Raw genomic sequence first — 26,962 nt, 5'->3', positions numbered from 1 at the left:
GTAGCACTCCAGGTAAGTGTGCTATGCAGAGCAGGTATTTTGGTTGCAAAATTTAGAGTAACAGATGTCTTTAAAAGCAGACACTAACATCACTGACTGAGGAAGCTGAAGCTACTGTTCTGTTAAAGCTGAATTTCTCATCAGAAAGTTTCTCTAAATGAATTCTTTGTGTACTTTTTAACAGATATTATCATAGGGAACTGTTCTCCTGAGAATTGGCTTTATCATTCTTTCCCTGGCCTGTTTGGGACTACCTATGGAGAACAGGTAAGATACAAAGATAAATATAGCTAGAATCAAACATATATGTTGCTGCCTATTGACTAGAAAACAGCATATAGCTAGCCAGCACCTAAACCTAGGAGTGTCCCCATACCAATTACCAATTTATCTATTGTCGCTTGCAGAAAAGTTAGGGATGGGCTACTCACGTCTGTTCTTGTATTTGTTGGGTTCACATCTCTGGCTTCGGGACTAGCAGGCCCGTAAGACCTGCAGGCTGTCCCAGGGCTTCTCAAGCTCACACTGCAACCATATTGTGTCAGGTCTGTGTCACATGCTGTAGGTGCCAGATACAGTGGTGGTATGTGAAAAGCACACAGTGTAGCTCAGAGTAGACTCAAAATCCCGTGAAGAATGCTGCTAAGACTAAATTTAATCAGTAGAGATTCAAATCAAATTGGGTCTTGAATATACCTGCCCAGTGAGGTGTACAGTATGGATGTAGTCCATACAGGCAGTATGACCCTACAGAAGAGTAAATATCAGCTACAGTTTCTTACAAAGAAGCTATTTGCCCTGCCAAAGCAGAAGTGTGGAATAGAAGCTTCCTTTGAGATTGAGGTACCAGTTCTTCTTTGCATGTGCTGGTCATTTTGTTTTCAGAAGGGAATACCTTTCACTTATATGAATTAAACAGTTTCTTTCAGGATAGGTAAAAATCTATCAATATAATAAGGATGTGTATAGCTTAGGGAACTAAGAATGTGAATTAGTAAAACTTTACAGAAATACACTTCTGAAAAGATTCTGGACTATTTATGTAGCAGTGTTCAGTATTGTCAAAAGACAATAGCTATATGTGTGTGAGTATTCTCACTCGCAGCAAATTCAGTTTTACAAGTCCATGTAAGGTGTATACTATAAAAACTTAACTATAAGGTTAAGAAAGACAACTTAGTATAAGTGCAGGACATCAGATTATTTCTACATTCTCTTTTTCATTCAAGTTATCAAAGAATAAAAGGTTGGATGTTAATCTGAAGAACTTCCCATTTCTAGGCCTAAAGCAGGAATTTTGGAAATCCTTTGCTGTTTAGTCTTCATGGGTGCGTACAAACTTGACTACTTCAGGAGTCAGTTTTCTTCCTTGGGCTATGCATATGAGGTAAAACATTTATTATGAAGTGTCTATGCTGATGACTCTAGACTTTTTACCATTTTAGGAAAAGCTGAAGCATTAATATTTTGCTTCTGCATATTATTATTATATTTAATTATAATGATTAATGATTCTATTAATAAGAATGAAATAAAAATATTAATGCTTGGAAGCTGGATAGTCATAAATATCAAGTATTTTGTTCTGTACTTCTACTGTACCTCAGTACAAACTGAGGCCACTGACAACCATAGGATACTGGACTAAATAGACCTTTGGTCTGATTAAATATGATTGCTTTTGTGTTCTTAGGATTTATTTTTATCTTGTTTGTGACTTGATTTTTAACCTACTGTTGTGATTTAACCCCAGCTGGCAATTAAGCGCTACACAGCCACTCACTCAGTCCACTCATGATGGGATGGGGGAGAGAACTGGAAGGGTAAAAGTGAAAAAATATGGGTCGAGATAAAGGCAGTTTAACGTGTAAAGCAAAAGCTGTGTGTACAAGCAAAGCAAAACAAGGAATTAATTCACCACGTCCCATGGTCAGGCAGGTGTTCAGCCATCTCCAGGAGAGCAGGGCTCCATTACATGTAATGGTGACTTGGGAAGACAAACGCCATCACTGCAAACATCCCCCCAAACCCTTCCTTCTTCCTCCAGCTTTATATGCTGAACATGACATCATATGGTATTGGACATTCCTTTGGTCATTTGGGGTCTGGGGTCAGCTGTCCTGGCTGTGTACCCTCCCAACTTCTCCTGCACCTCCAGACTGCTCGCTGGCGGGGACGTGTGGGGAGCAGGAAAAGCCTTGGCTCTGTATAAGCACTGCTCAGCTGTAACTAAAACATCCCCATGTTATCAGCACTGTTTTTGGCACAAATCAAAAACATAGCCCCACATGAACTACTAGGAAGAAAATTAACTCCACCACAGACGAAACCAGCACATCTACCTTTTTCTTATTTTTCATTACAGTTGGTATTTCATAATAACTCTATTAATATTATCTGAATTAAATAACACTGAGTGATTAATATGGTTCTGGTTTGAATAACAATCCCAAGCTACTCAGTTCTGGTTACCAGCAAAGACAGTTATCAGCAGGGTTGTGAATGAGTTACTAGACTAGTAGAACTGTTGTCAGAAAGTTACGTTTTGGCTTAAAACCAGAAAAGAATGAAATAAACCAGTAGGGACTGAGATTCAAACCAAGTTCAAAATGGTTTCTTTGACTTGAAACATCTGCAAAATTCACAGCAACTTTTCTAATTTGAGGTTTCTAGTAGTAGGGCTGATTCTCCTGCTTTTCTAAGAGTTCAGGCAATAGGAGAATGGAAAAATAGCTTATGCTGCTGTGGGGTTTTGTTTGGGGTTTATTTTTTTTTTGTTTTGGTTTTTGTCATTTTACTTTGGATAAGAAACAGCTACCAGACAATATTTAAAGCTAGATAAATACTATTAATTAAGGATTGCTTTTTTTTTTCACCATATTATTACATTGTCAAAGTTCTGGTATATAAATCAAACAGTTCTTGAATTCCTTTGATAAGAGTATGCCAGAACTCAGCAGACATTTTAAGCATTTTGCTTGCTTAAATATCACTTGGAAAATGTTTTTATTATTTACTGAGTAGCCTACTACAGTCATTAGGCTTGAAGCAAAGAATTCTAAAATTTGGCAATTAATTCTGTAGCCCTTGAGAGAGAGCTCTCAGACTTAAATTATTTGGCTATTCTAACTGGTTTTGGGGAGAATAATATGTCAAAATATACATGCTGAATTAAAAAAAAAAAGAATTAATGTACCAGCCTTGATGATGTGTGTGTGTGCATATGTGAAAGTGTCTCTTACTAAGAAATTAGTAAAATTATCAGATTGTTGTTTCTGTTGTTTGTAGAGAACTATACAGCTTCCTATTCTTTCAAGAGTAAAGCAACATGAAAAGGTTCTTGTTCTGTTCTTTACATGTATCTGACATTAAAATTTTAACTTTATTGCAATCTTGAGTTCTTCCCTACTGTACTTTTCTATCCTCTTTTTTTGTCTAATGTTTTTCCTTTCATCACAGAATCATAGCATGGTTAGGGTTAGAAAGGACCTGAAGATCATCTAGTTCCAACTGCCTGGCCATGGGCAGGGACACCTTCCACTAGACCAAGTTCCTCAGGGCCCTGTCCAACCTGTCAGTCCTTTATATTATACTTCTCTATGTTTTTTAGTCCCTTATTTGAAACTGACTAGGTAGTCCATTTTTGACAAGAAACAGGAGTAACTGAGTAACTTGCCCCTCTCTTACACTCACTGCCCAGCTAATTGTGTTAGCCAGCAGGTCTGGCTTAGGCAGCTGAGAATTTTTTCTTTAGTGAAGTGATGCAACTTGCTGTGGAGCAAGAAACGTTGCTAATTGAGGCTCAGGCAAGGTGGAAGAAAAATGAAGCTAGAGGTGTGTGAGAATGGACTTCTGTTTTTGCTGAAGGTGCAATATGGTTCGCTGTGTCAGGTCTACTAAATACAGTATTGGATCTATTGATACTTTGAATTTGTGTTTACCTGCCTTGGTTACATAGGAAATTTGTGTCGTTTTTTTTTTTCTGATTATATAAAGATATTGTTCTCCCTGCTATTATATTTTAAGTTGTTCCAAGATTTACTTCTGGGGGTCTCTCCTGGTGTCCTTTCCTTCTTCAAACAAGACAATAATTTGATATTTTCGGGATTAGAAAAGTGACCTCTTTAATTCTCATGGGAGGTGGAGCAATGCATATTCTCATTTTCTGTTCCTTGTGTGGTATTTCATATGGATGGTTAGGTGAAAGTAGCAGGCTTGTTTTTTGTTTTTTTGTTTGTTTGTTTGGTTTTTTTTTAAGAAAAAAGTGATGTTTAAGGAAATTTTTAGATCTTAAAAAATTGTTTCTTGAGTGGAGGTCACTGAAAACCTTTATGATAGGGGGTAGAGATACATTTGACTGGTTATAGATAGACAGGAAACTGAGAAACTTACGTGTTTCTGCTTGAGGATCTCTGCTACCTCATCCTAGTTAGTTTTCTTTATGCTGATTACTTCATGCCTGTGTAATGTGATGATCATGTTTATTACTAAAGCCAAATCATTTTCTGTCAGACTGGGCCTGGAGTCTCCCAACCGCCTGGAGTCTCCTAACCACCTGGAGGAAGCAGAAAACATTGCTTGTGTGTTCAGTTATGTGACAGTTCAGCAAGCACGATATGCAAAAATAAATCTGTGATGATGGTGCACCTCTTCAAAGTGTTTCCATCCGAATGCTATGGTTTGGCATCGGCCAACATATTCCATGAGCTGATTTTGGTCAAGCACTGGCTGCTATTTGACAGCAGTACTAATGAGGAGCAAGTAGAAATGAGAGACATGGACATGTTGTTGGAACTGGTTTTAAGTATTTTCACCAACTTCTCTCGTAGTGGCTGCAACTCAGTACTGAGAAAGACTTTCAAGCTAAGGGGCTAGAAGTGAGGAAGCTGGAGGAGGTAATGCAGGTGTCTGTCTTGATGGGCTTGTTTATCTTTGTTTCTGCTAAGGCGGTGTATCTGCTAGTAAATCTCACCCACACTCCTCTTGCACTGCAACTTCATGGGGTGCCTTCATGGTGTGCACTGGCAGTCATGTATTAATTTACAGGTCTGAAGGAAAAAAATCTAGGAAAAATTTCATTGGGGAAAAGAGGGAAAAAGGTTGTATACATGTGTGATATTTTAAATTCATAACTTATTTTCTGTTTTATGTGGGCATGCAGTGCATTAGAAATGTAACCAGGTTTGGAAGAAATATAGAATCTTGTGTTGCAGGGTATAATTCAGCCCATAACTAATGAATGCAGAAATGAACTTGGTTGTGGTCAAATTGTTTGTTTACTCCTCCAGAGTATCTAAACTTGGTAAATGGAGCTGTTCTGAACACTTTTGGTGACAGTACTCTGTGCCAAATGGGCTGCTTCTCTGATCTTTGATGAAATTCTAGTATTTCTTATGAGTGTGTCAGCTAATTTGTCTGGATAAAATATATAATATCCCTTTATTAAAGAACTGATTTGCACTGTATTCTGTGTCCCACAGCAGTCCCTCTTAATGTGATATATTACCGCACTACTTATTTCTGCTTTCATCATACAACGGCTTGCTGTTACCTCACTTGTTTCTTAGTGTAATTTACCAGCATTAGAATACTGACTTATGAGTTCTGACGTAAAACAAACATTTACTCATAAGAACTTATTTCCACATAGTTGATAGTTTTCTGCTCTGGAACATTTTTCCTTGGTCCTTGTTATGATCATCTGTGCCACTTTTCAAGGAGCAACATATCGCATATTTGGTTTCCATTAAGGTGAAAGCTCCGTGCCCTGCACTGTGATTTATGACCTCATCATTTATGCAGTCTCTGTGCCTTAACTAGATCTGCTGGTGTATTTTAAATGTATTTTTAGAAATGAAGCTGGGGATAGAAGGAAACGCGACTGCCTTATGATAAAACGCCTTGTCAGCATGCATGGAATTAAACAAACAAAACTTGTAATCTGTATTTTCTATGTTAGCTTCATTCAGAAAAAATCTGATATGCCATGCAGTGTATCCCCGAGACTGGACTTTTAATATTCTTGACAACTGCCCTAAGGGGAATAATGTCCCTTAAAAAAAGTCACGGTAAAATCTGGCAGTAGATTAAGTTAGTTTCCACTTAGGTGTGACAGCAGAGTCATTACTGATTTTAGGCTTAGACAGTTTGAGAGTCGGCTTCACCACCATCAACTAAAGACTATGATGTATAGTTCCAGATGCTCTGGCCAATTGACCGTAAAATTGCTCTGCATTTCTGGCAGAGCAGCCAAGCTGGAGCTTTTAAAATCTCCACTCCCCAAGCTCAGCACCCTCCCCCCTCTGCTTAAAAGCTGCTCATTATTCTTCTTCTGCCCGCTGATCTTAGCAAAAGAAAAACTTCTGGAATCAATTAGAAGTGTCTGCACTTGATGAGATTTGCACGTGAGTTCGGAATTGCGAGGCTTTGATAGTGTCAGCCAACAGCTGCAGTTTCAGGTGGTAAAATCGGGGAAGGAATTTTCCAGGGTTTATTTACAATCATAAAATAAAACAAAAATCAAGACAAGTTGGAAACCATCTAATGTGTCGTTAAAATGAAGCCTGAATTCGGTTATGTGTTTATTTTGTCTGAAAAAAAGTAAACTGGTGGTTTATTATCAGGATCTTTTCAATTACCTTGGAATTATTAGGCTGTATAGAGTGGTTGTAATAAAATGCAAGCTATGGTCTGCTTGCTGTAGTTTCAGCTATGAAAGAGGCATCTGCTGTTACTTTTGTCACTTTAATTGCTTGACAAGACAAGGAGGTAGTCATACTTAATAGAAATCAGAAGCATGCAAAGATGAAGCAAAGGTAGGACTCTGAAGAAGAAAATACATATCCACACCTATTGTCTGAAATTTTGTGTTTTGCTCTGTCAGCACTCACATTGATAGTTGTAAAGTTTATTTTCTAACCTTTCTTAGCCCAAAGAAGTTAGCGATTGGCTTGTATCTGTATGTAATGTTTGCATTTTAAATATAACAGCCATGCCACATGAAATTATTGATGATCAATTATACATTTAAGTGTGTCTTTGTAAAAAATGAAACTGCCATTTCACATATGTTGTTTCTAATTTGCATTGCCGACTGGTTATGCTTAAAGCATATTTTTCCTAATAGCAAGTAATGCTACAAACCCCATCAAACTGCATTCTTTTCTACATCATAATAACACATGGATAATAATACGAATCTCCATACCAGTGAATTGCTTCACTGATATTAATCCCTGGTGACAACTGAAATATTCCACATGGGTAGAGGTTTCTGTCTGTGTAATAGCAGTTCCAGTACTGGAGTATTAACTAACTTTTTGTTGATTAATGGACAAATGCATGTATTTCATATAGGATTTCTTTTGTAGAGGTAGTACTGGTAGGAAAACTAATCTGTAGAGTAATTTTGGTGGTTTTTTCCTTGCTTTAAGGAGCTTAAAAAAGTAATTCCAGTGAAGGAGTGCTCAGAGAGTGCCTTGTTTGCAGTATTAGCCCTTTGTGTAAGCAAAGAGGCACCTCTGCATCACAACATAAGCAGCACTGGCGTATGCTGGAGTGAAAGGCAGGCGCAGAGACAGACCTGCGCCATTTGTGTTGTGTAGGAGAGATGCAAAGGCATCACACTCATGTTTCCTATGCTTGGCAGAGCCAGTGCTTATGACCAGTTTGCACTCTTACACATTATACATTCAAAGTGGATTTAAAGGTATAGTGTAAAGCACATTAACATATTGCAGTCTCTAAGAGTCAAAGGCAAAGGTAAGATAGGTTATTGCTGCATCCTGAATGAAAGACACTGGCTTACTTGCATGAGATTTCCTATCCACCCATACAGTGAGGGGATAAGCAGAAGACACCTTCTGCATCTCTCAGACTGTGTCCGCCAGCCGTGCTGAGCATCCCCAAGTGGGAAGCCTTCCAGCCCTGCCATGCGTAGCTGATGCATGTGTGTGTGCTCTGTGGCCTAGCTGTCTTTAGCTTATCAAACTTACTTGCATGTATGTTTATTAGAACAACCTGATATGCAAAATTAGTAGACTTTCCAAAAATCTCATGGCCTGCCACCAGAACTATTGCAACTAGCAGGCAGGAATTTTCCTAATCTTAAAGGGAGGAGAGCTGTACCTTCAAAGCCATGAAGGCAGATGGCTTAGTTTGAATTTTATCCTCAGTGTGACAAGCAGAGGGATTGAATTAGCTTTTAGGAGATGACAGCTTTAATTAAGCTAGCTATTTCTGATGTGGAATAAATCTGGGTTTGGCAGATACATGGTGACCACAAAGAACCAGCCTAGTATTTAAAGAATTTTGAATATTTTTGTCTCACAAGATTTTAAAAAGAGAAAAACTAAATGCAAAAAAGACATGCAGTCCAGGGTTACCCAGTTTATACATCTTACAAGGGAAATGGAAGTACAAGATTCTTGTTCCCATAAATGTCCCTTCCCACTACTGTAACAGTGAGCAGAACATGGCAGCTGTGAAAACTTTGCATTTCTGGAACAGAATGTTTGTGTAAGACCCACAGAATCAGCCTGTAACATTGGCCATTGCAAAGCCAAATCAATACCTGTATTTAGAAGAAATTAACTGAAAATATTCTGTAATGTATTTTATTGGAATTGAACAAAAGATTTTTCTTTTTTTTTTTCCAGTCATCAGTCTTTATTCAGAAGCTTCTTATGAGAAACAAGGAGAGAAAAGCATCGTAAAAGTTGGGCCTTTGTTTTTCTAATACCAGCACCTAACCACATAGTCTTAAAACTAGTTCATGACATCTGGGCAATTGCATGCTAAATTCTAACCAGTGCCTCTTGTCTAAAGTGGGCAATAGATCAGTAAGATAAAATCAAGCCATTATCTTTGCTGTGATTTGTTTTCTGCCTTTTTATATCATTCCTTTGTACAAGTTCTGTTTTCTATGATGTTTAGAGTGAGGGAATATAGAGAAATCAACAATACTATATTCATTTTATATTTGGGTATTACGCAAGGCAAAGAGAATGTTTCAGAATTTCTTTCTCTTGCTAATGCCAAATAAAAATTGCCTGATGAAAGAAGATTAGCAAATGCTATGGTTAACAACTGACTCCCAAATGCAGAACACACAAAACACTTTGTATGTTTAAGAGTTCGAAATAGGTGTTATGGGAAAAAAGTACATGTAAAGCTCTAGTTATCACTTGAAACTAAGACAAAATAATCAGCAACCCCCTATTGAGTCTGGGAGTGATCACATCTGTCCTGACAGAATTTGTTTGGTTTATCTTCATGTGGAGCCCATGAAATGTCTGGAATAGGTTGTTTATTTTGCTGATTGGAAGCTAATACGCAGTTGAAAATGCCTGGGTTTAGTTTGAACATTTTAGATTTTATGGAGAAAAAGATGAATTATTTTGTCCTTAGCTATTACCTGAATTCATTGCACATCTGCATGCGACTATAAATCTCAAGGTATATTTATTTCTTTTCTTGTTGGCATCATGTAAGTCAGCTACAAAGAATGGTCAGGTATTAGGAAACAGTTAAAAGTGGTAGTTAAGCAGGATGTTAAGAAGTAATATCTGCCTATTAACTGCACTGTTTTATATCTACATGTCTCCATATCTATCTCTACTTTCCTTTATCTGCGAACAATCTAGTTAGATGATAACATCTTAAGGCAGATACCTGCCTTTGTGCCTACATAAAAGGGTCTACACAGCTTCTGTGTACTGTGTAAGCATTCAATAGAGCTGCCATCATCCTAGTTAAGTTCCTTGTAATTTTTTTTATTCCTGACTTTGAGTGAAGCCTACTGAACAGTTGCCTTGTTTAGAAAACTCATTCTTTAGAAACTCTTTTTCTTTAGAAAGCGTATATTTAAAAGTTCTCTGTTATCTTCAGCTGAGTAGTCTAACTCTAGTATCTTGTTGGGCTGTCCTTGCTTTCAATGAAACTGTTGGACTATACTGAGTCTATTCCAAATGTGTCCTCCATACTATGTATGAATTATAATTAGTCCTGGGGTTATCTGAGGCTTATTAAAATGCATCCCCAGACTATAAAATGTGTAAAAACTCAGGAATTCAACTGTCAGACTTGTAAATTGGACCTAAACATGTGTTACCAAGATATCAACAACCGAGAAGAGCTTCATAAATTTAAATTTTTTTTTTTTTTCTTATATATGAAAAGGGAAAAATAGTGAAAGGGAGTGGAGAAGATTCATATGAGGACTTACACAGAAGAATTAATTTTAAAAAAGCCCTGAAAACTAAAAAGGAAAAAAAAAAATCATATATGGAGAATTTCCAAAAAGAACAATTTTAACCAGTTTCAGCAGTTGTGTATTTTCATCCTAGCCCAAGATTTCTGATCAAATCTCTTTGCTTCAGATAGAATTATTCCTACCATTTTATGGCCCTCTGTCAGTAACTTCACAAGAGTGAGCGTATTTTGTTCTATCAATGTGCTGAATATTTGAATTGGTCAGTAAAGACAGCAGCTCTGCTGGAGTCTCAAACTGCCGTTGCCCAATATGTTCTTCCCTGTTGACTCAAGTAAGAGAGAGCTAGAGAAAACCATTATTTTCTGGTTCACTAAGCAGAGTCAAATAAAGATACAAAATAACTTAGGTTCATGAAAAGTGGAAACATTTTCATTTCTTTTGCAAAATAAGAGACAAACAAAAACAAGTAGAAAGTTAGAGGCAGGTACTGGGAATATTTCATTCTACTTGGGCTGACACACTTTTTCTTTTCCACTTTACAGTTGTTTGGGGTTTTTTTTCCCACTATTATAAAATAACAATCAAATGCCAGAGGTAAGTATTGCCTGAAGCAAAGCCATCTCATTCAAACTTCTCCATTTAAAATAAAATCAAAAGCCTTCAACTTGTCATAAATTCATTTATCTTGAAATTATGTATTTCAAGAAATAAGTTGTTTGATATTGTTGAATTGATCTCTACTTCCAAGAGCAGAGAGAGTTAATAGAGTGCTTTGTCTGAATATATGAGAATCTTGCCATTGAAAGTAAGAAGCTTTCCATTAGCAGAGGGAAACTGGATATTAAAAAAAGCAAACACTCCCAAGTTTTAACAAAGCCCTGGGTATTGGTAGAACATTAGGGCCTGAGATTCAGATCAGCTTTTTCACACCGTGATTTTTTTTGTCCTTACGCATTACTCAAAAGTAGTTTCCTTGAAATAGATAATTCTAGAGTAAGAAATTCTCAGTAGAGACTTTATGAAGATCTTAGAAAATGCTTTCTAAGGAGAAGGAGCTCTCTTGAAGGAGAGCTGGTTACATATATTGGGTGGGGGGAAATAGTGTCTCTGTTTTATGCATATATGTCATGCATAGCTGACAATGAATTATGTGAAAGAGCAAGAAACAAATTTAAATGGTAGCACAGTATATTAATATATAACTTTATTTCCCACTGTAATGTCAGTTTATACAGTGTTACTCTGATTAATAACAGCCATAGAACAAATGTAGTTTTATAGCCTTCATTTTTATATAAATTGGTGCCGTCTTAATTTGATGGGTTTGCGTGTCATGTTGGACCATTTATCACCTTCTAAGCATCTACTAATTTCTGCCAAGTTGCAATAAAAAGTCTCAATCTACAAGATTAATCAAATCTGCTTCTTCCAGCGATGTAAAACCGACCATTCCATTCCTGGTTAGTAGAGAGTTAAGAAATAGGAAAGCAAGATCTTTAGTGGATCCAGGTTTACTTTTTTGGCTTTGTAAACTCAGTGGCTTTCGGCAGTTATTAGGATTAAATAAAAATCAAAAGCATCAGATTGCAAAACTAACAAAAATAGTAGCTGTGAAAGCAGCATGCAAGCAAAACTGGTCCATTTTTCCCGAATAGTCCACATAAAACCTGCCCAACCAACACTTTACATCCTCTGCTGTTTTATTTTGATCTTTGTGGAGATCAAATTCCATGGCCTTCATGATTTTATTTTGCTTTGTAATGTGCAGTAATCCATACTATTAAACGCTACAGAAAAACATATTGTGACCGTAAAATCTGTGTGTGTTAAACTGTGTATATTTGGGCATATATGCCAGTAGTTTCAGAGAACCCATAATGCACTTGGAGGAGGAGATTCTGATTTTCAGAAGTGTTTGTGTGGGCAAATGTTTGCCTTGTGGCTTAGAGTCTTTAGAATGCAAAGCATCTTTTGAAAAGTTGTGTTTGAAAGGCAACTGTATTGTTGGCTTAATTGATAAGAAACTGAAGCTGTGCTTAATACCTTGCAAAAGAAATAAATGTAGGTCTTCTGCTGAATGTCCATCTGTTTGAATAAAACTCAGCTAAGACAGGTCACACTTTTGCCATCATCCAAGGTACAGCCTTCTTTGAGGAAAGGACTTGGAAACTGGTGACTCTCGTGTATTATCAGATGCTACATTACCCTTTGTTGGACAGGGTATGCATGTTCAAATATTAGCCAGATTAAAAGCTGGGTGGAAGAAAATGGGCGAAGAAAGGGAAGGCAGACATAGCAGACACTCTCCAGTCCATGCAGGGCACAGCTGCTCCAAAGCATACCCTAATGATCTGGGAAGGAGTTAGGGTAAGGATGGAAAGGAGGAGCTGTACATTCTCCCAAACTCTTTTTATTACTCCCTTTGTAAAGGAACTGGACAACAAGAAGTTGCCTCTGTGATCCCATTTCTTCAATACTGTAAAATTCAAACTTTACATGGAGAATGGGAAATGAGAGAAGAGCCTTGGGTTTGTACAGCATTATCTGTACAGCTTGTTTTACATCCTTCCAGCCCAGCTGCTCTGATTTATAAAGCATTTATGTATGTTCTTGCAGACAGATTATCTCTTTGTAGTTTGAGGACAAGGTTGAGGTGCTATGATTGTATTTGCTATAGGCACATCCTAATCTTATTTCATCAGGGCTCATGAGTTCCTGAATCAGTTATTTAAGCCTAAATGTGGCTCTAGATTATTGTTTTGTCCCAAAACTGCAGAGGAGGCATTGCTGTTGTTCGTATTCATTAGCAGAAGTTTTCTCCCTTAAAATTTGTGTGAAATTATCAAACTGCAGGTTCAGCTAATGTTGTACTAATGCCAGGCAAGAATGCTGTATGACTTTTCTCCAGCATCATTTCCCTATTACAGTTAATGCAGTCCATCTTACTGAAACCAAAAAGCTAGTGCCAGTTCACCTCTTAAATTATTCTCAAGCTGCCAGCTGTGCCATTTGACTTTGATCCTTTCTTTCATGGTAATTGTCACGCTGAAATGTAAAACTAAAATATATTCTGCATTAAGTGCCACCTTTTCATACTTTTAGAGGATATTTGCCTTGATGAGATTTCTGCAGTTTTTAGGTGCTATTAATAGTCTTCTTTATGTGCTATTGCTGCCATCAAGTGTAATTATATAATTATGCATGTGTAACTATTCATGTACAGTAATTTCTAAGGAATGCCAGCTCTCTGGAGCTAATTCTCCTCCTGCATTTTCATACTGCTTAGCTTAAAAATAACCCTTAGCGTTACATGAAATGCATGAAACACTTTGTTGTTTTATTTTAATGGGAGCTAAAAAATTGAAAAATTCTGGTTAAATATGCACTTTGAAGTATGTTGCTGAGCAGAACAGATTGTCTTGTTATTAGATAAAATTTGGTAGTTCACTTACTTTGCTGTTTTGTTTTGCTTTCACTGTTAAAATAATTGAGAGAAGTCATCAATGTAAAGAGATCTCTTCACAAGCGCAAACAATTATATTCACCTTACAGGTGTTATTACACACTAAAATAAACAGCTCTAAAATATTCTTCTGGCCAGTCTGGCTTAAAAAATAATGCTTTCAAAATATAAAAATTAAGATTAGAGAGGAAATTACTTTTCAACTGTTGCTTTAGTGCTACAGGGTTCTCATAGTTAACATTTGGCTGGTTTTTACCTTTGCTGTGTAAAGGAAGTCCTAAAGCACCTTGCTGTCCATGCACTCTATAGTAGCAAATCAGTATTTTAATGCACTAATGAGAGGCTGGACTGTGAGTAACAAAATACTTCATCACTACAATCACTGTTTGCAATGTGCTTCTTAAGAGTAGGTATTTCCTTTATTAACTGTGATGTCAAACTAGTTGGCATCCAGGTATTCTGAAGGTTGTTCAAGACACTACTAGGACCCAGAGCAAAAATGATAGTCCTTAAGATAGACCTTAAGATCATCAAGTTCCAACCCCCCTGACATGGGCAGAGACACCTTGGCATATCACCCAAGGCCTCGTTGAACCTGTTCTTGAACACTGCCTTTCACAGTGTTCACAACCTCCCTGGGCAACCTATTCCAGTGCCTCACCACCCTCACAGGAAAGAATTTCCTCCTTATAGCCAATCTAAACTTCCTCTGTTTAAGTTTTAACCCGTTACCCCCTGTCCTATCACTACAGTCCCTAATGAAGAGTCCCTCCCCAGCATCCCTATAGGCCCCCTTCAGATACTGGAAGGCTGCTATGAGGTCTCCACACAGCCTTCTCTTCTCCAGGATGAACAGCCCCAACTTTCTCAGCCTGTCTTCATACAGGAGGTGCTCCAGTCCCCTGATCATCTTTGTGGACCTTCTCTGGACTTATTCCAACAGTTCCATGTCCTTTTTATGTTGAGGACACCAGAACTGCACACAATACTGCAGGTGAGGTCTCACAAGAGCAGAGTAAAGGGGCAGGATCACCTCCTTTGACCTCCTGGTCATGCTCCTTTTGATGCAGCCCAGGATACGGTTGGCTTTCTGGGCTGCAAGCGCACACTGCCGGCTCATGTTCATTATCTCATTAACCAACACCCCCAGTGTTGGACCAAATGTGATCCCTGGTCATGCTGTAACTAGGAGAGTGCTCTAATGCTGCAAACAGATTTTGCTATTATCAGAAGGAACTGACTGAGGGTTCATCTGTGATATAGCAGTGGTTCAGCCACCAACTTATTCTGCAAAAGCGGGAATAAATTGAAGTCGAGTTGAGAATTCACTAAACAATGCTTATGACAGATCAATAGCCAGAAGAATCAGAGATCAAGGTGCTAAAAAGGAGTTAACTCCTTGCTCTTTGGCATTAGCTGTCCTGGCTGATGAACATAAAAGCATGTAGACACTTCCCTTTAATATGGGAAAAACTTCATTTATTAGCTCTCTTCATGTGAAAGAAGGCCCTCTAAAATAAACCTTATTATTCACAATTATTTCCAGAAAGAAGGAAAGAATAAACACCATAGAAAATCTAAAGTAATATAGGAGGAACAGTAAAGAAAGGTTTGAGGAAAGAGCTTGAAATAACTGACATGCTAGTGAGGCTTATGGACACTGGAAGACTTTTTGATGGGAAGAGGTTAGAAAAACTGAGGTGGTGATGTTGTGTGTCAGGATGTAATAGAAGGAAAGGAAGAAGAGGAAAAAGCAATCTAATTTGTCAGGTAAATAGGAAACATAAAAAAAAAAGAAAAAGATTTCTAAGTGTTACTGCTAGGAATCAAATGTTAGTATCTATTCACTAGGTTGTTGTCATGTAGTTCACATAGGTGAAAATAGTGGTAAAATTAAAATGAAAATTAAATCAACAAAACTGCTTGAGAAGCTTCATAACAACAAAAAAGTAAACAGTATTCTGAAGTGAAATAATCTGAGGTGATGTGCTTTCTAAAGAGAAAATGAAGATGTATAGGCAAACATTTATGGTGAAATTAGTACAAGCACCTTCTAAAATATTTTTAATTTTTAACAGCTGTAACCCAGTGCATGATTTGGGACTGTTCTGGAGGATCTACCATGCCTGAGGGAATGGCTCCAAAGTTTCACTATGAGAGATATAAAGATAGTATTATTTTTTCCGTTAATTTAATGTATGCATACATTTTCAGAAGTTGAAAATATTATACATTTAAATAGATTATAGAACCCAGCTGAAATTATTAGCTTCTTGAAAAACAGTGCATCTGGAAAAGACTTAAATGATTATAACATCTACTGTGAAGTTTTGCGTGTGATATTACTATATCAAATAGCCATAGTACATACTTTGTGTGCAGTGAAAAACAACTTTGAAATGGTTGCATCTGACGGTGATCTATTTTAAGTAAAAGAAGAATATTGTTTAGGTGTTAGTGAGAAGTGTGAATATTGTGATTGGCTACTGTACAGAAACTTGCAGACAGGTAGTATGTGGAGAGCAAATGAATTGCTACTGTGTAAGCTTAAAATTGTAGATGCAAAAGCTAAGATAATATTTACCTATACATGGTATAATGAATCTTTATTGGCAACTGGTATTCACAGACTTTTTGAAAGGTGGTATTGGCCAGACACAAGTTATTTGGCAGAGACCTTGCCTAGTATATATCTGCAGAGCCTGTCTGCATAAGGATGCTGGCAGGTTTACTCTGATTTCTATTCCAGGTGACAAATTTCTATCCAAGCATATGAGTGATCAAATATTTTCCACTGGAATCTGGGCACTGTAAAATTTCTGAAGCTGAGTAGAAAAATTGCAGGATTTGCTTAAAGTATAATAGCCTCTGCATACCAGTGTGACGGCAAAATATTTCCACTTGGAAAACATCAGGGCAAACTGTGCTGAACTGAACTGGACATTTTTCTGGAAGACTGATTGCATTTTTCTGCCACTTGTCAATAGCATCTTCTCTTAACCTAGAAGCTGTGATCACTCTATTTGTCAGTTAATTTCTGCATGAAAATTAAGCAACAGCAATTGAAAGTCCTGATGCACTGACTTTATCTACCAAAGCAAAGATCTTGGTCTAAAACAGATGAAAGCTATACCATAACCACATTCGCTTTTTTTTAGTTTTTCCAATGAAAAGCCAATTAAGAAACAGAACAGTTTCCATTAGTTTGTTTGTCTTTCCTGGAGCAATTACAATTGCTAAACTTTCCTAAACTATACAAATGTGGAGTCTCCCCATGTGACAGGTTGTTTAAATTTATAACTAAAGCTAGCATTTCCATCTCCAATAAAAGCCAAACAGACATTTAATTATGGTGCGTGACATTTCTGACTAAAATAGAGCCAGCAGAGCCTGTCAGACAGCCCTTATTGTTCATGAATTTTGAACAAATTAGGGATCTGTGAATTTATATCCAGGTTTTTCTCTACTAATGTTTAAAATAGCACACATGGAAAATACGCCATGGGTGTGTTGTAATTCAGCTCTAATGATGTAACACTTGGTTTCAGTCAATTGTTGGAGGATTGCAGTAACACTGGTTTAGTGCTTCAGACATGGCATGTTCCTTAGCAATTATAGTCCAGCTTTCAATAATGGCTGTTGGCAGTATATCCATGAGTGAAGTCATAGCAATTTTGAAAAAGACCTAATAAAAATACACCTGCCTTGTAGTGGAAAATGAGCCTTTAATATCTTTGCTTTGAAGTTGAGTGAAGCCCACAGCATTAACTGATACCAGTATTATGATGCAGTAATCCACTCCCCCAGGGGAAGTTAGGGGATTGAAGTATGAAAGGCTACTATTTTCTAGTCACATATTTTTTAGTCACCATAACATCATGAAGGAGGAATGGGAATAACGAGGTGATAATAAAAACTGGAAGGGGTGTTAGCTGTAAAGTTAGAAATATGCAAAGCCATCACAAAACATAATTCAGGGATGCTACAATTCAAGCGATGTGTAATGAGTCAGTTGTTAGGTTTAATACAATTCCTTATTTAAATACATTCAAATCCACTCTTTGTTAGAACAATATATGGAATATTAAAGCAGCTTTTAAGAAAAAGAAGGTTTGGGTTTTATGTTGCTTTTTTTTTTTCCACACAACTTCTCAGCTTTCTATTCTCTTTCTATTCTAGATCAGTTTAGCTTTTTACAACATTTTTCACGGCCACTAAGTGTCTGTGGCCATTAATAATCCTCAGTTGGTTTTCTTCACCAAAAGATCTAGAGTGGATTCCTTTTGTCCTTTTGTTAAATTGTCTTTTATATTCTCGCCGGGTATACTTCATATATTTTGAATTCTTTTTCATTTTAGGAAGCATGTGTGGTTGGATCCTTGTGGCATATACAGCCTAGTAATGTGTCTTTCTAGGGCAGTCTATAGTGCAGTTGTTACATGCAGCTATAAACCTCTATTTAGAAGAAGTGTAACAAAATATATTTTCAATCAAAATGGTGGGAAAAAAAATCCAACCTTTTTACTTCGAAATGAGAACAGGAACTTGGAGGATCCATTCCTGCCTATTGTTAAATTAGTGAGGCACTGGAATAAGTTGCCCAGGGAGGTTGTGAATACTCCATCCCTGGCAGTGTTCAAGACCAGGTTGGACAAAGCCTTGGGTGATATGGTTTAGTGTGAGGTGTCCCTGCCCATGGCAGGGGGGTTGGAACTTGATGATCTTAAGGTCCTTTCCAACCCTAACTGTTCTATGATTCTATGACTGGTTAAGCAAATGACAGAATCTTTCTTTGTGTTGGTTTAACTGAGTTGAAAATGCATCCAAGAATGCCCACATTATAATGCGTTTATTAGGTATGATTACTGTGTTTGTAAAGAACATCTAGAATTAACCCTATGAAACACCTTAAGCAATTCAAAGTTACATTGTTGAAGGAAACATAGTTCCCTGAATTCTTGTTTTTATTCTGCACAAAACTTTGTTGTCTGTTGTGGCACACTTCTCTCATCGTATATAGGTTGTACTATTCTTACTGTACTGAACATTCCTGAAGATACATTAAGCCAGGAATGTATAATTAGATCTCAGCTTAGTCTCACAGTTGTTCAGTGTGGTATATTATGCAGCTATTTTTCAATCACTGCCATTGCGATTAAGATCCAAACTGGTTATATACACAAATGGGCCTCTTATCATAGTTGGAGTGGAACAGAAAAGAAAATGATTGGTGTATTATTAGCACAAGATTAATCTGGAAATCAGCAGAGCTATTTCAGTATTAATCACTAGATATAAGTTATGAAAAAAAAGTCTAAAGCGTATTGATCAGGAATTTGCAACCCAAAGCAGCTCAGGAACTGCAGAATATAAATCTTAGAATTAGATCTTCAGTTTCAGCTATGTTAGAGGCTCCTCTTCTTAAAATAACCCGAATTTGAACTGTATACCTTCAGGATTGGGTGCTGCTTCTCTCATCCTCATTCTCACCCCCACCAACATAGTAGAGTTCTCTAAGTGGGGAGGTGAAAGATAAAGGGCACTTAACCTCATGCTGGCTTGATCAAACACTGTTCCCTGCTAACACAGGAAGAAACATTCATCAAAGGGATGTCACTTGAGTATGATCCTACAAAAACTTGCACACATGCTTAACTTCACGTTAATGGGACTATTTAGGTGCATGAAGTTAAGCATGTGTTTTAAATCTTTGCTGGATTGTAGTCTGTATTTTTCTTTCCACTAACCTGGGCCTTTACACAAGGCAGTTACCTTACTGGGCTGAAATGCTGAAAATTTTCTCTGTCTATGGAGAAGATTTTATATGTCTGCATTCACTTCTTGATTGTCCCTAGCTTCCATGGGATTTTGATTTTATTGCGTCTGTGTTTTCTATTTTTGTTTAGGTAGGGCTAGTAGCACATTTTTACAAAATTCAAATAACTTGTATAGATGTGCTACTTTTTAAGAGTATTTATATAATTACATTTAAAATAAACATACAAATAATTCTTGGTTTATACTAAAGTTTATTAATAATGATACAGACACCTAACTTTTGTACTAGTTTTTACTATTAAATAAGTCTTGAACTTTCTCTCAACATTACTATAAAATAACTAAGGAAATTATCTCTTTTATTGATTTCTGTTCTATCATCTTGGGAATCAGTGAACTTGTGTTGGGGTTAGAAGATTTCCTGTTCAGCATAAACTTAGTAAAGAGACTGTAGAGAAATGCTGAATCAGAGCAAAATATTTAGGCTCTGGAAATAGCAAGAACCATAGTGAAATTTTAAGCTATTAAAATGTTTGGTCCCATAGCTAAATTTAAGTACATTCTTCATTCAGTGCCAGTCACAAAAATTTTGTTGTGCTGGGTAAAACAGATATACCAGGAAGCCTTATCCATCACACCTTTTACAAACTTCATAGTACTGTCACTACATACTTTACTGCTGTTCTTTTCTTTGTAGAATTCAAATGTGTAATTTGCATTATTACTCTGAAAGTAAATTCCTATTGAGTCTTGACACCTGCCAGCCCTGGTATTCATTTCAAGATGTAAAACGCTACTTTGAAATAAATATTGGGAAACTCATTAAATGTTGTCAACTGTATCATCCATGTTAGTATAAAACAATATAGTTAAATACTTCTGGATTCTATTTTCTCCTAAAAAAAAAAAAAAATAACAAAACTGTGAACACTTTTATACTTTAAAAACATTTTCTGAAGCTAAGTCTTCTGATCTTCATCAGTTTCATACACAATATTTTTCGCATGTGAGAAGTGTGTACAGTTTCTGGTTTTATGCTTAGAAAGTTCAACATCCAATTAAAGGATTAAGTGGGCAAAGTCTGACAAGAACTCTGAAAGTGAAATTCCCCTAGCCTCACTTATTTCCAAATTCAGACATAAACTAAGTTTAACCAAATTTAGACAATGCTTAGTGTTTAAAGTCAGTAGAACCTAGGTTCTGATCCTGGCTGGTCCTGGATAACTCCCAGTCATTTCAGATGAGCTGAGTGCAAATATTTGAGGAAATACTTTTTTTATTATTTTGGGAGTTACATTAATGCTTATGATCATTTCTGCCTTACTCATTTCTAACAAGAATCTTGTCTGCCTTGTAAAGCATATTTATCTGCTCCGTCTTTAGGCAGACTCTATAACTGGCTTTAGTGAAGCTGGACTAAGATGAGTTGTAATGAAAATTACCCCTGCAAATGAAATGAATTAAACAGAGGTGTTTGTAATCACACATATTCAGCAGATTATTTCAGCTGGAGCGTGTATATAAATTAGTATTAATTTCCTGTTATGTTGAAAGACTTAATTTTTTAGAAGGCCAACGGAAGAATGTGAGAGGAAGAAAACCACTCATCGTTAGCTTGATGTGCCCTTCATGCTTGTGGTCCCCCAAGTGATAGTTGCCAGTCCAGTTTGAAAAAAGATTCTGAAACATCTTTTTCCCCAAAGGGAACAAACTGCAACATAATAATGCCTGCCAGATAACTTGTGATTCATGCCACTCTTTTCTTTTAACTTCTACCAAATCCAGCCCTAGCAAGTTCAAACTTCTTGTCTGTATCTTTGGATCTTACACCCAAATTCTTGCTCTCCTACTCCATGCTCCTGACTGCACGGCATTAGTCTCTCATGACCTCCTGTCATCGGGGAGATCTATCTTGAGACTGTGCCTGGCTGTTCAAGTGTTCATTCTGTCTGATTACTCCACTATGTTATTGAGCTGATTTCTTAAGTTACTATTTACTAATGTCTTCCTTAAACCCTTTTTCAGAATCTGCTTCCTTCAGGGCTCTCAAAAGACAAGAACCAGTGTGCTGGAGGGCTAGCCCAAAAGAAACATTTAGATGGCTGCTGGCCTAAGGCATGTGCTCCCAATTGTCTCTCTTATCTGTAAATTCTTGTTATAGGTTATAAACTTATACGAAAAAAGGACAGTTTAAGGCTTGTTTGTAATCCTTCCCGTTTTGAAACCTAATTTTATTTCAGCTGCTGAAGTCAATGGTGGTAAAATAGTAAGCTGACAAGACTACCCTGAAGAGTTGCTGAATTATACATTAATAGGCACTGTTATGGCTTAGCAGAGTTTTTTTTTAGCCAATGATACATTAAGAATTTGTAAGGATGGATCTGTGACCTTTGTGAGGACCCTGTCTTAGGCCATGCAGCAGATGCTTTGCTGTTGCTGAGAGGGAGAAGCTCTGAAATCAGGTACACAGTACACTTTGTCCTGGAGATCACTGGAGAATCACTCATACTGTTGGAGAGCATTGAATCTTTGTATGATACCAGAAATGGAATCTGGCAGCTGGAAGCTGCATATATTGTTTGGGAGGACAAAAAAGGGTCATAGGTAGCAGCACAGGGGCACAGACCTTTCATGCTGAGAACTATGTCCTCAAGCAGAGGTGTTAAATCAGCATTCCCAGACTGAAAAAAATCTTATATTACCACTGAGACAAATCCAAGCTTCCTGCCCTGATGGAGCCATTTGATGGAAGCACTGAGCAGGGCATTGGACCATGGTCATTTAGACAGGATTTTCTGATAAGAAAATAATGCAGCTGTATACATTTACTGATCTTCTTTGGAGTGAAATATCACAATAAAGTATACAGATGCTTTGAAAGTCCCTTTGAGATAGAGTTTATGTAGCTACTAGGCATATTAAGAAATCAAAATTGTAAATTGAAAATCTTATAGTTAATAGTCCATGCCTAAACATTAACCAGGCAGCCAAATAATATTTTTTCTCGTTTTGGTAAATAATGGTGCTTGCAATTTTACATGTTCAGCTAACTTCACAGAATGATAGTCACTGAACACAAGCCTCTTGAAGCACTGCATTTTTTGGATCTGCCTAATAAAGGCCCTGCCATTTATGTGTCCAAATCAGTTTAATCTAGGCATAAGTCCTTGGAAAAAAAACCCCAAAACTCAATATTGTTGCCTTTTCAGTCATAAATCAGAGAGGGTTTTAGTGTTCTCTGCTTCAATGTTTTACATGTAGAGTAGTATAAATCTTAATGTTGTAGGTTTTCTATGTGTTCTGTAGATTACACCTGGCTGCCTGACAGAAAGCTGTCAGAGAAAATGACCATAATTAATTACCATTCAGTAGAGTAATAATTAAATAGGAATGCGGAACTTATAGGAGCTCCACAGTGTAATATCCTCTTATACAGCTCTCTATGGTTCATTAGGTATAGAAATAAATCTTTTCAATAAACTTAGGCAGTATGCAAGTAAATTGTCATTTTTAATTAAGATCTCATTGGTGAGATAGTATACACCTCGATATTTGAAATGTGCATACTTTTGTATTGATGCCATGTTACTGACTGACCTGTCATTGCTCTCCAGTCACCTGAACTGGATAATAATTAAAAAAAAAGATGTGAAATGATTCTATTCATTTTGGATTTGAACTTGCATATACCTCTTCTCAATTTTGCATACCCAAGGGAAAAGAATTCCTTTATTAAATCTGAAGCCTGAAATTCCACTGCCTCAGCTCTTAAGAGGATTTTAGAAAATGAAAAACCCCGCCTACAAGAGAGGCTGAAGAAGGGAAAAATATCCAGTTTAGAGGCCTTGGGGGATTAATAAGTCTTCCCATATTCCATGGAATCCCATTGAACTAAAGTTATAGTAAGGCCATAGAGACAAAGGTCTTATGCCTTTTGCTTTCCCGATGAAAGTGGAAAATATAATTTTTTGGAGAGCAAATGGTATTTTTCCCCACGTATTGTATCGCTAAATCTCTATGCCACCATTTGTTTTATAGGTTGGAAATTCAGAACTTCAGGTTTGCAAATTAACTTACCAAAAAAAAAAAGAATTATAATGACTTTGACACTATAATGTTTAGGACATCCTACATTATCAAAGTACAAATTTATATGTTAGTGAGGAAGAATTTGGAAAATATTTCTATAATCTAAAAGTAGACTGTTAATGTCCATGCTGGAAAGATTGAAACAGTTTGTCAAACTGAAAAGGAGGAATAGAAGTATTAAAGAATTTGCCTCTACTTAGACCGGACAATACACCTCAATGTGATTACTTAAAAATAAATAATCTATTCAATGCAATGGAAGGGTTGGCTGAACTTTTGTAAACCTATCTTGGAAGGACAGAAAAGAGGGGAAGGTCAGTGGGGAGCGGATATTTAGGGAAAAAAAAAAATACTTTTGAGTAAAAGGAGCCACTTTCAGAACTAATTTTCAGGCTAGCCACAATTAGGAGACAAATACAAAAGGGTGGGGAGCTGCAGAACACGCCAGCAAAGGAAACAAGAAAAAAAAAAAAAAAAAGAAGAGAAAGATAATGTTTATAGTCCAACAGGAAATTAACAGTAAAATCATGGTGCTTGTGAGATGAAAGGGGGAAAGTGGAGAGGGCAAGCTAAGATAATGCCTATACTTTCCTCAAGCAGCAGAATACAAAATGTGGTGGAGAGCTACTCCTGAGTATAAAAGGGTGACGGCAAAACTGAGCATAGCTATGTGCACGTCTTACTTTGGCAATATAGAGTAAAAATAGGTAAGTTCAGGAAATGAGGGTTCTCAGACTTTGTATTAGAATACCTTGAATTGTGCATTTGAACTCAGTTACAGACTAGCAGTGGGTCCTGTGAACTGGGAACAATGTAAATATGAAAGAGTGTTATGCATATGGTGGTCTCCTGTGGACTGTGTGTAGGTATAGTTTCACCATTGTGATTTGCTGGCATTTGTATGTGCTCACACTTGACTTGCGCAGGTAGAGCTGATTAAATAAGTTACAAAAGAAGCAGCAAGCACCTGTGAAAAGACTTTTTGGTAAGGAAAGCAGGGAATGGAACAGAGATAACAGTCCTTATATAGGAAAGTAATATGGATCAAATTCCACTTGTGCTTTTGACCATTCTGGCAGGTCTTTTTGTGCACTTTGTATACTAATACTGATTTGACAATATTGTAAGACTTAATCTTTTATTCTAGGTACACATCACTTTCACGGAAGTCCTATATTTATTTTTCTTTTTCTATCTGGAAATTCCCGAGTTACCTTATAGAAAGATGAGAAATTTCAAATGTACTGATGCCAAAAGACATAACAGCAGATGTGGTTTCGGCTCAAAAAGTAAAGAAAAAAGCCCCAAACCTGCCTAGACATCTCTGTGAGGGATTGTTGAGTATGGTTTGGTGGAGTGACATCTAATTTAAGGCATCAAAGTCTATTATTGGAGCTGGCCCCAAGTGACTTATATAAGTCTGTCTGTCATCTCCCATTAGCATGTGCTGGTTGCGAAAGGATGTGGGAACCAACAGTAGGTTAAAAATGAAATGAACCTTGGATGTAATGCAAAGGAAATGCCTCCAACTACCAGAGGGTTCTTGCACAGAAAATCAAAGGCCCTCTTTCCCACTCCCAAAATGTATGTTTTGTAGCCATGGGCTTATGTCATTATTATAAACTTGATTTTTATTTTATTTTTTTAATGCATACAACTTTAATGACAGTTCTTTATAGAAAGTTCTTTCTTTAGAGCTCAGAAAAGAGCTTAGAAACCTCAGTCAATAACTGTTTTGGTATTTGGTTGTTTTTTTTTTTGATGCTGTGAAATTATTTATGTGTCTCAACATAATGTGAACTCTTAACATTGTCACAGAAGTTTGAGTTATCCTTGTATCCAAAACTAATACCAAATTCCAGTAAAGATTTGGGAGCAAAATCTTCTCAGATTTGCTTCATAGTAATCTTTTCAGGGAAAATGCTATATGTCTTTTCATAGCATTTAATCTTCAGAGATTTCAAGCAGAAAGATTTAACAATATTCTTAGGAATATATTCTAGCAATTCAGTTGTACATATTCAGGAGGGTTATAAAATAAACCCTGAGACTACATGGTGCTAAATATCAGCTTTCTACTTATAGTAAAAAGCATCCATCAAGTCATTGACGTCTTCTTCCCCTTCAGTTGAAGTGTGGTGAACCATTTGTTAAAGTGCCAAGAAACATTTTAAAAATCAAAGGTAAAGACAAGAAGGTCATTCATGCCTGTTTACTCCCTACTGAAATGAATACCAAAGAAGGTTATCTGTCATGAAATTCCGCTTTTGTCCACTTCTTTAAGAAGACAAATGGAGAAAATAAAAGAACAGACGAAACTTAGAAATAGAATGAAAATCTATGTGTTCACATCTATATATATATATAAATAAAAATACAATATAAATATATTTGAAGAACATATAGAGAACCACACATACACAAACACGCTATATTTCAAAGAATATGGTATATAGTATGTATCATAGGAAACACATTTGAAAAATAAATCAGTATTTGTCTTCATAATGATAAGCCATATCAGCAGGCACCCTTTTCCTTGCTCTAGACTATATTCTGAAGTCTGAGTTTGGTTTTGCCTATCAAATACACAGAAATAGAGGTGTGGTCACATATTGCTAGCACTTACAGGTGCATTGATGTTTGTGATGCATTGTTTGGCACTAGAAGTTTGTTTTGACAATATTATGATTAAGAAAGCAAACTTCCTGAGAATTCATTAAAATTTAGATTTTTTTTTTAGGCTTTTGTAAAAAAAAACATTTTAATCCCTTTTGTTAAAAAGCAAAATAAAAATTTTGTTTGAAATCACCAACTCTTCTGTCCTGTTATTTTATTATTTTTTTTTTTAATCTCTTGAGAAACTAGTAATGGAGAATTTGTGTAATAATTTGACAATGTTATTTTTTTCTTATGATTGTTCATGACTTTTCTAGTTACTGCTCCTGTTTGATCCTTAATCTGCTAGGCATCACTTCTTTCTTACGGACTACCCACCAAATGCTGGCTCATCCATCCAGTAGCATTATTTGTAGTATTACAGGCATTTTGATCTTGTCATGAGCTGTTCAAGAGGTAATATTCTGAAATATTAAAATGTCACCACATTCTTGATGTTGGCTTTTTGATTCATACTCCTAGATACTCAAAAGGATTGCCTTAGGCACATCTGTGTTAAAAAAAAAAAATTAAACAAAAGATTAAGATACACCTGTTACTCCTGCAGAGCTGCTGTGTGCTATACCTATAAGCTGTAGTATTTTCAAAAAAAGGTAGGATAATTAATAAATATAGACAGAAATAATGTTCATCCTTTATCTTTTATTAGATTAGCTTAAAAACACCCTAGTAAATAGGATGTTGAATACTGAGACCATCTGAGTACACACTTAATCAGCTTTAACCAATCTGCTGACAGG

At 36.6% G+C, this 26,962-nt stretch overlaps 1 protein-coding gene across 1 annotated transcript in view; it reads left to right on the top strand.

Annotated features, from left to right (window-relative positions):
- Nucleotides 1–25,083, top strand: part of AGMO (alkylglycerol monooxygenase) — a 138,977-nt gene extending 113,894 nt beyond the window's left edge. The window contains 3 exon segments of the mRNA XM_057406227.1: nt 185–267; nt 1,282–1,387; nt 24,691–25,083. Coding sequence (XP_057262210.1) covers nt 185–267; nt 1,282–1,387; nt 24,691–24,861 — 360 coding nt within the window. The 3' untranslated portion in view covers nt 24,862–25,083.
- Nucleotides 25,084–26,962: the final 1,879 nt, after the last annotated feature.

Source organism: Pezoporus wallicus, unplaced genomic scaffold, assembly GCF_028554395.1.
Source record: "Pezoporus wallicus isolate ANWC-B61680 ecotype Strahan unplaced genomic scaffold, APGP_CSIRO_Pwel_v1 contig_5879, whole genome shotgun sequence".
In the NCBI taxonomy this organism is placed as follows: domain Eukaryota; kingdom Metazoa; phylum Chordata; class Aves; order Psittaciformes; family Psittacidae; genus Pezoporus; species Pezoporus wallicus.
The sequence above is the reverse complement of the archived record's forward strand: the minus strand, read 5'-3'. Positions and strand labels throughout refer to the sequence as shown.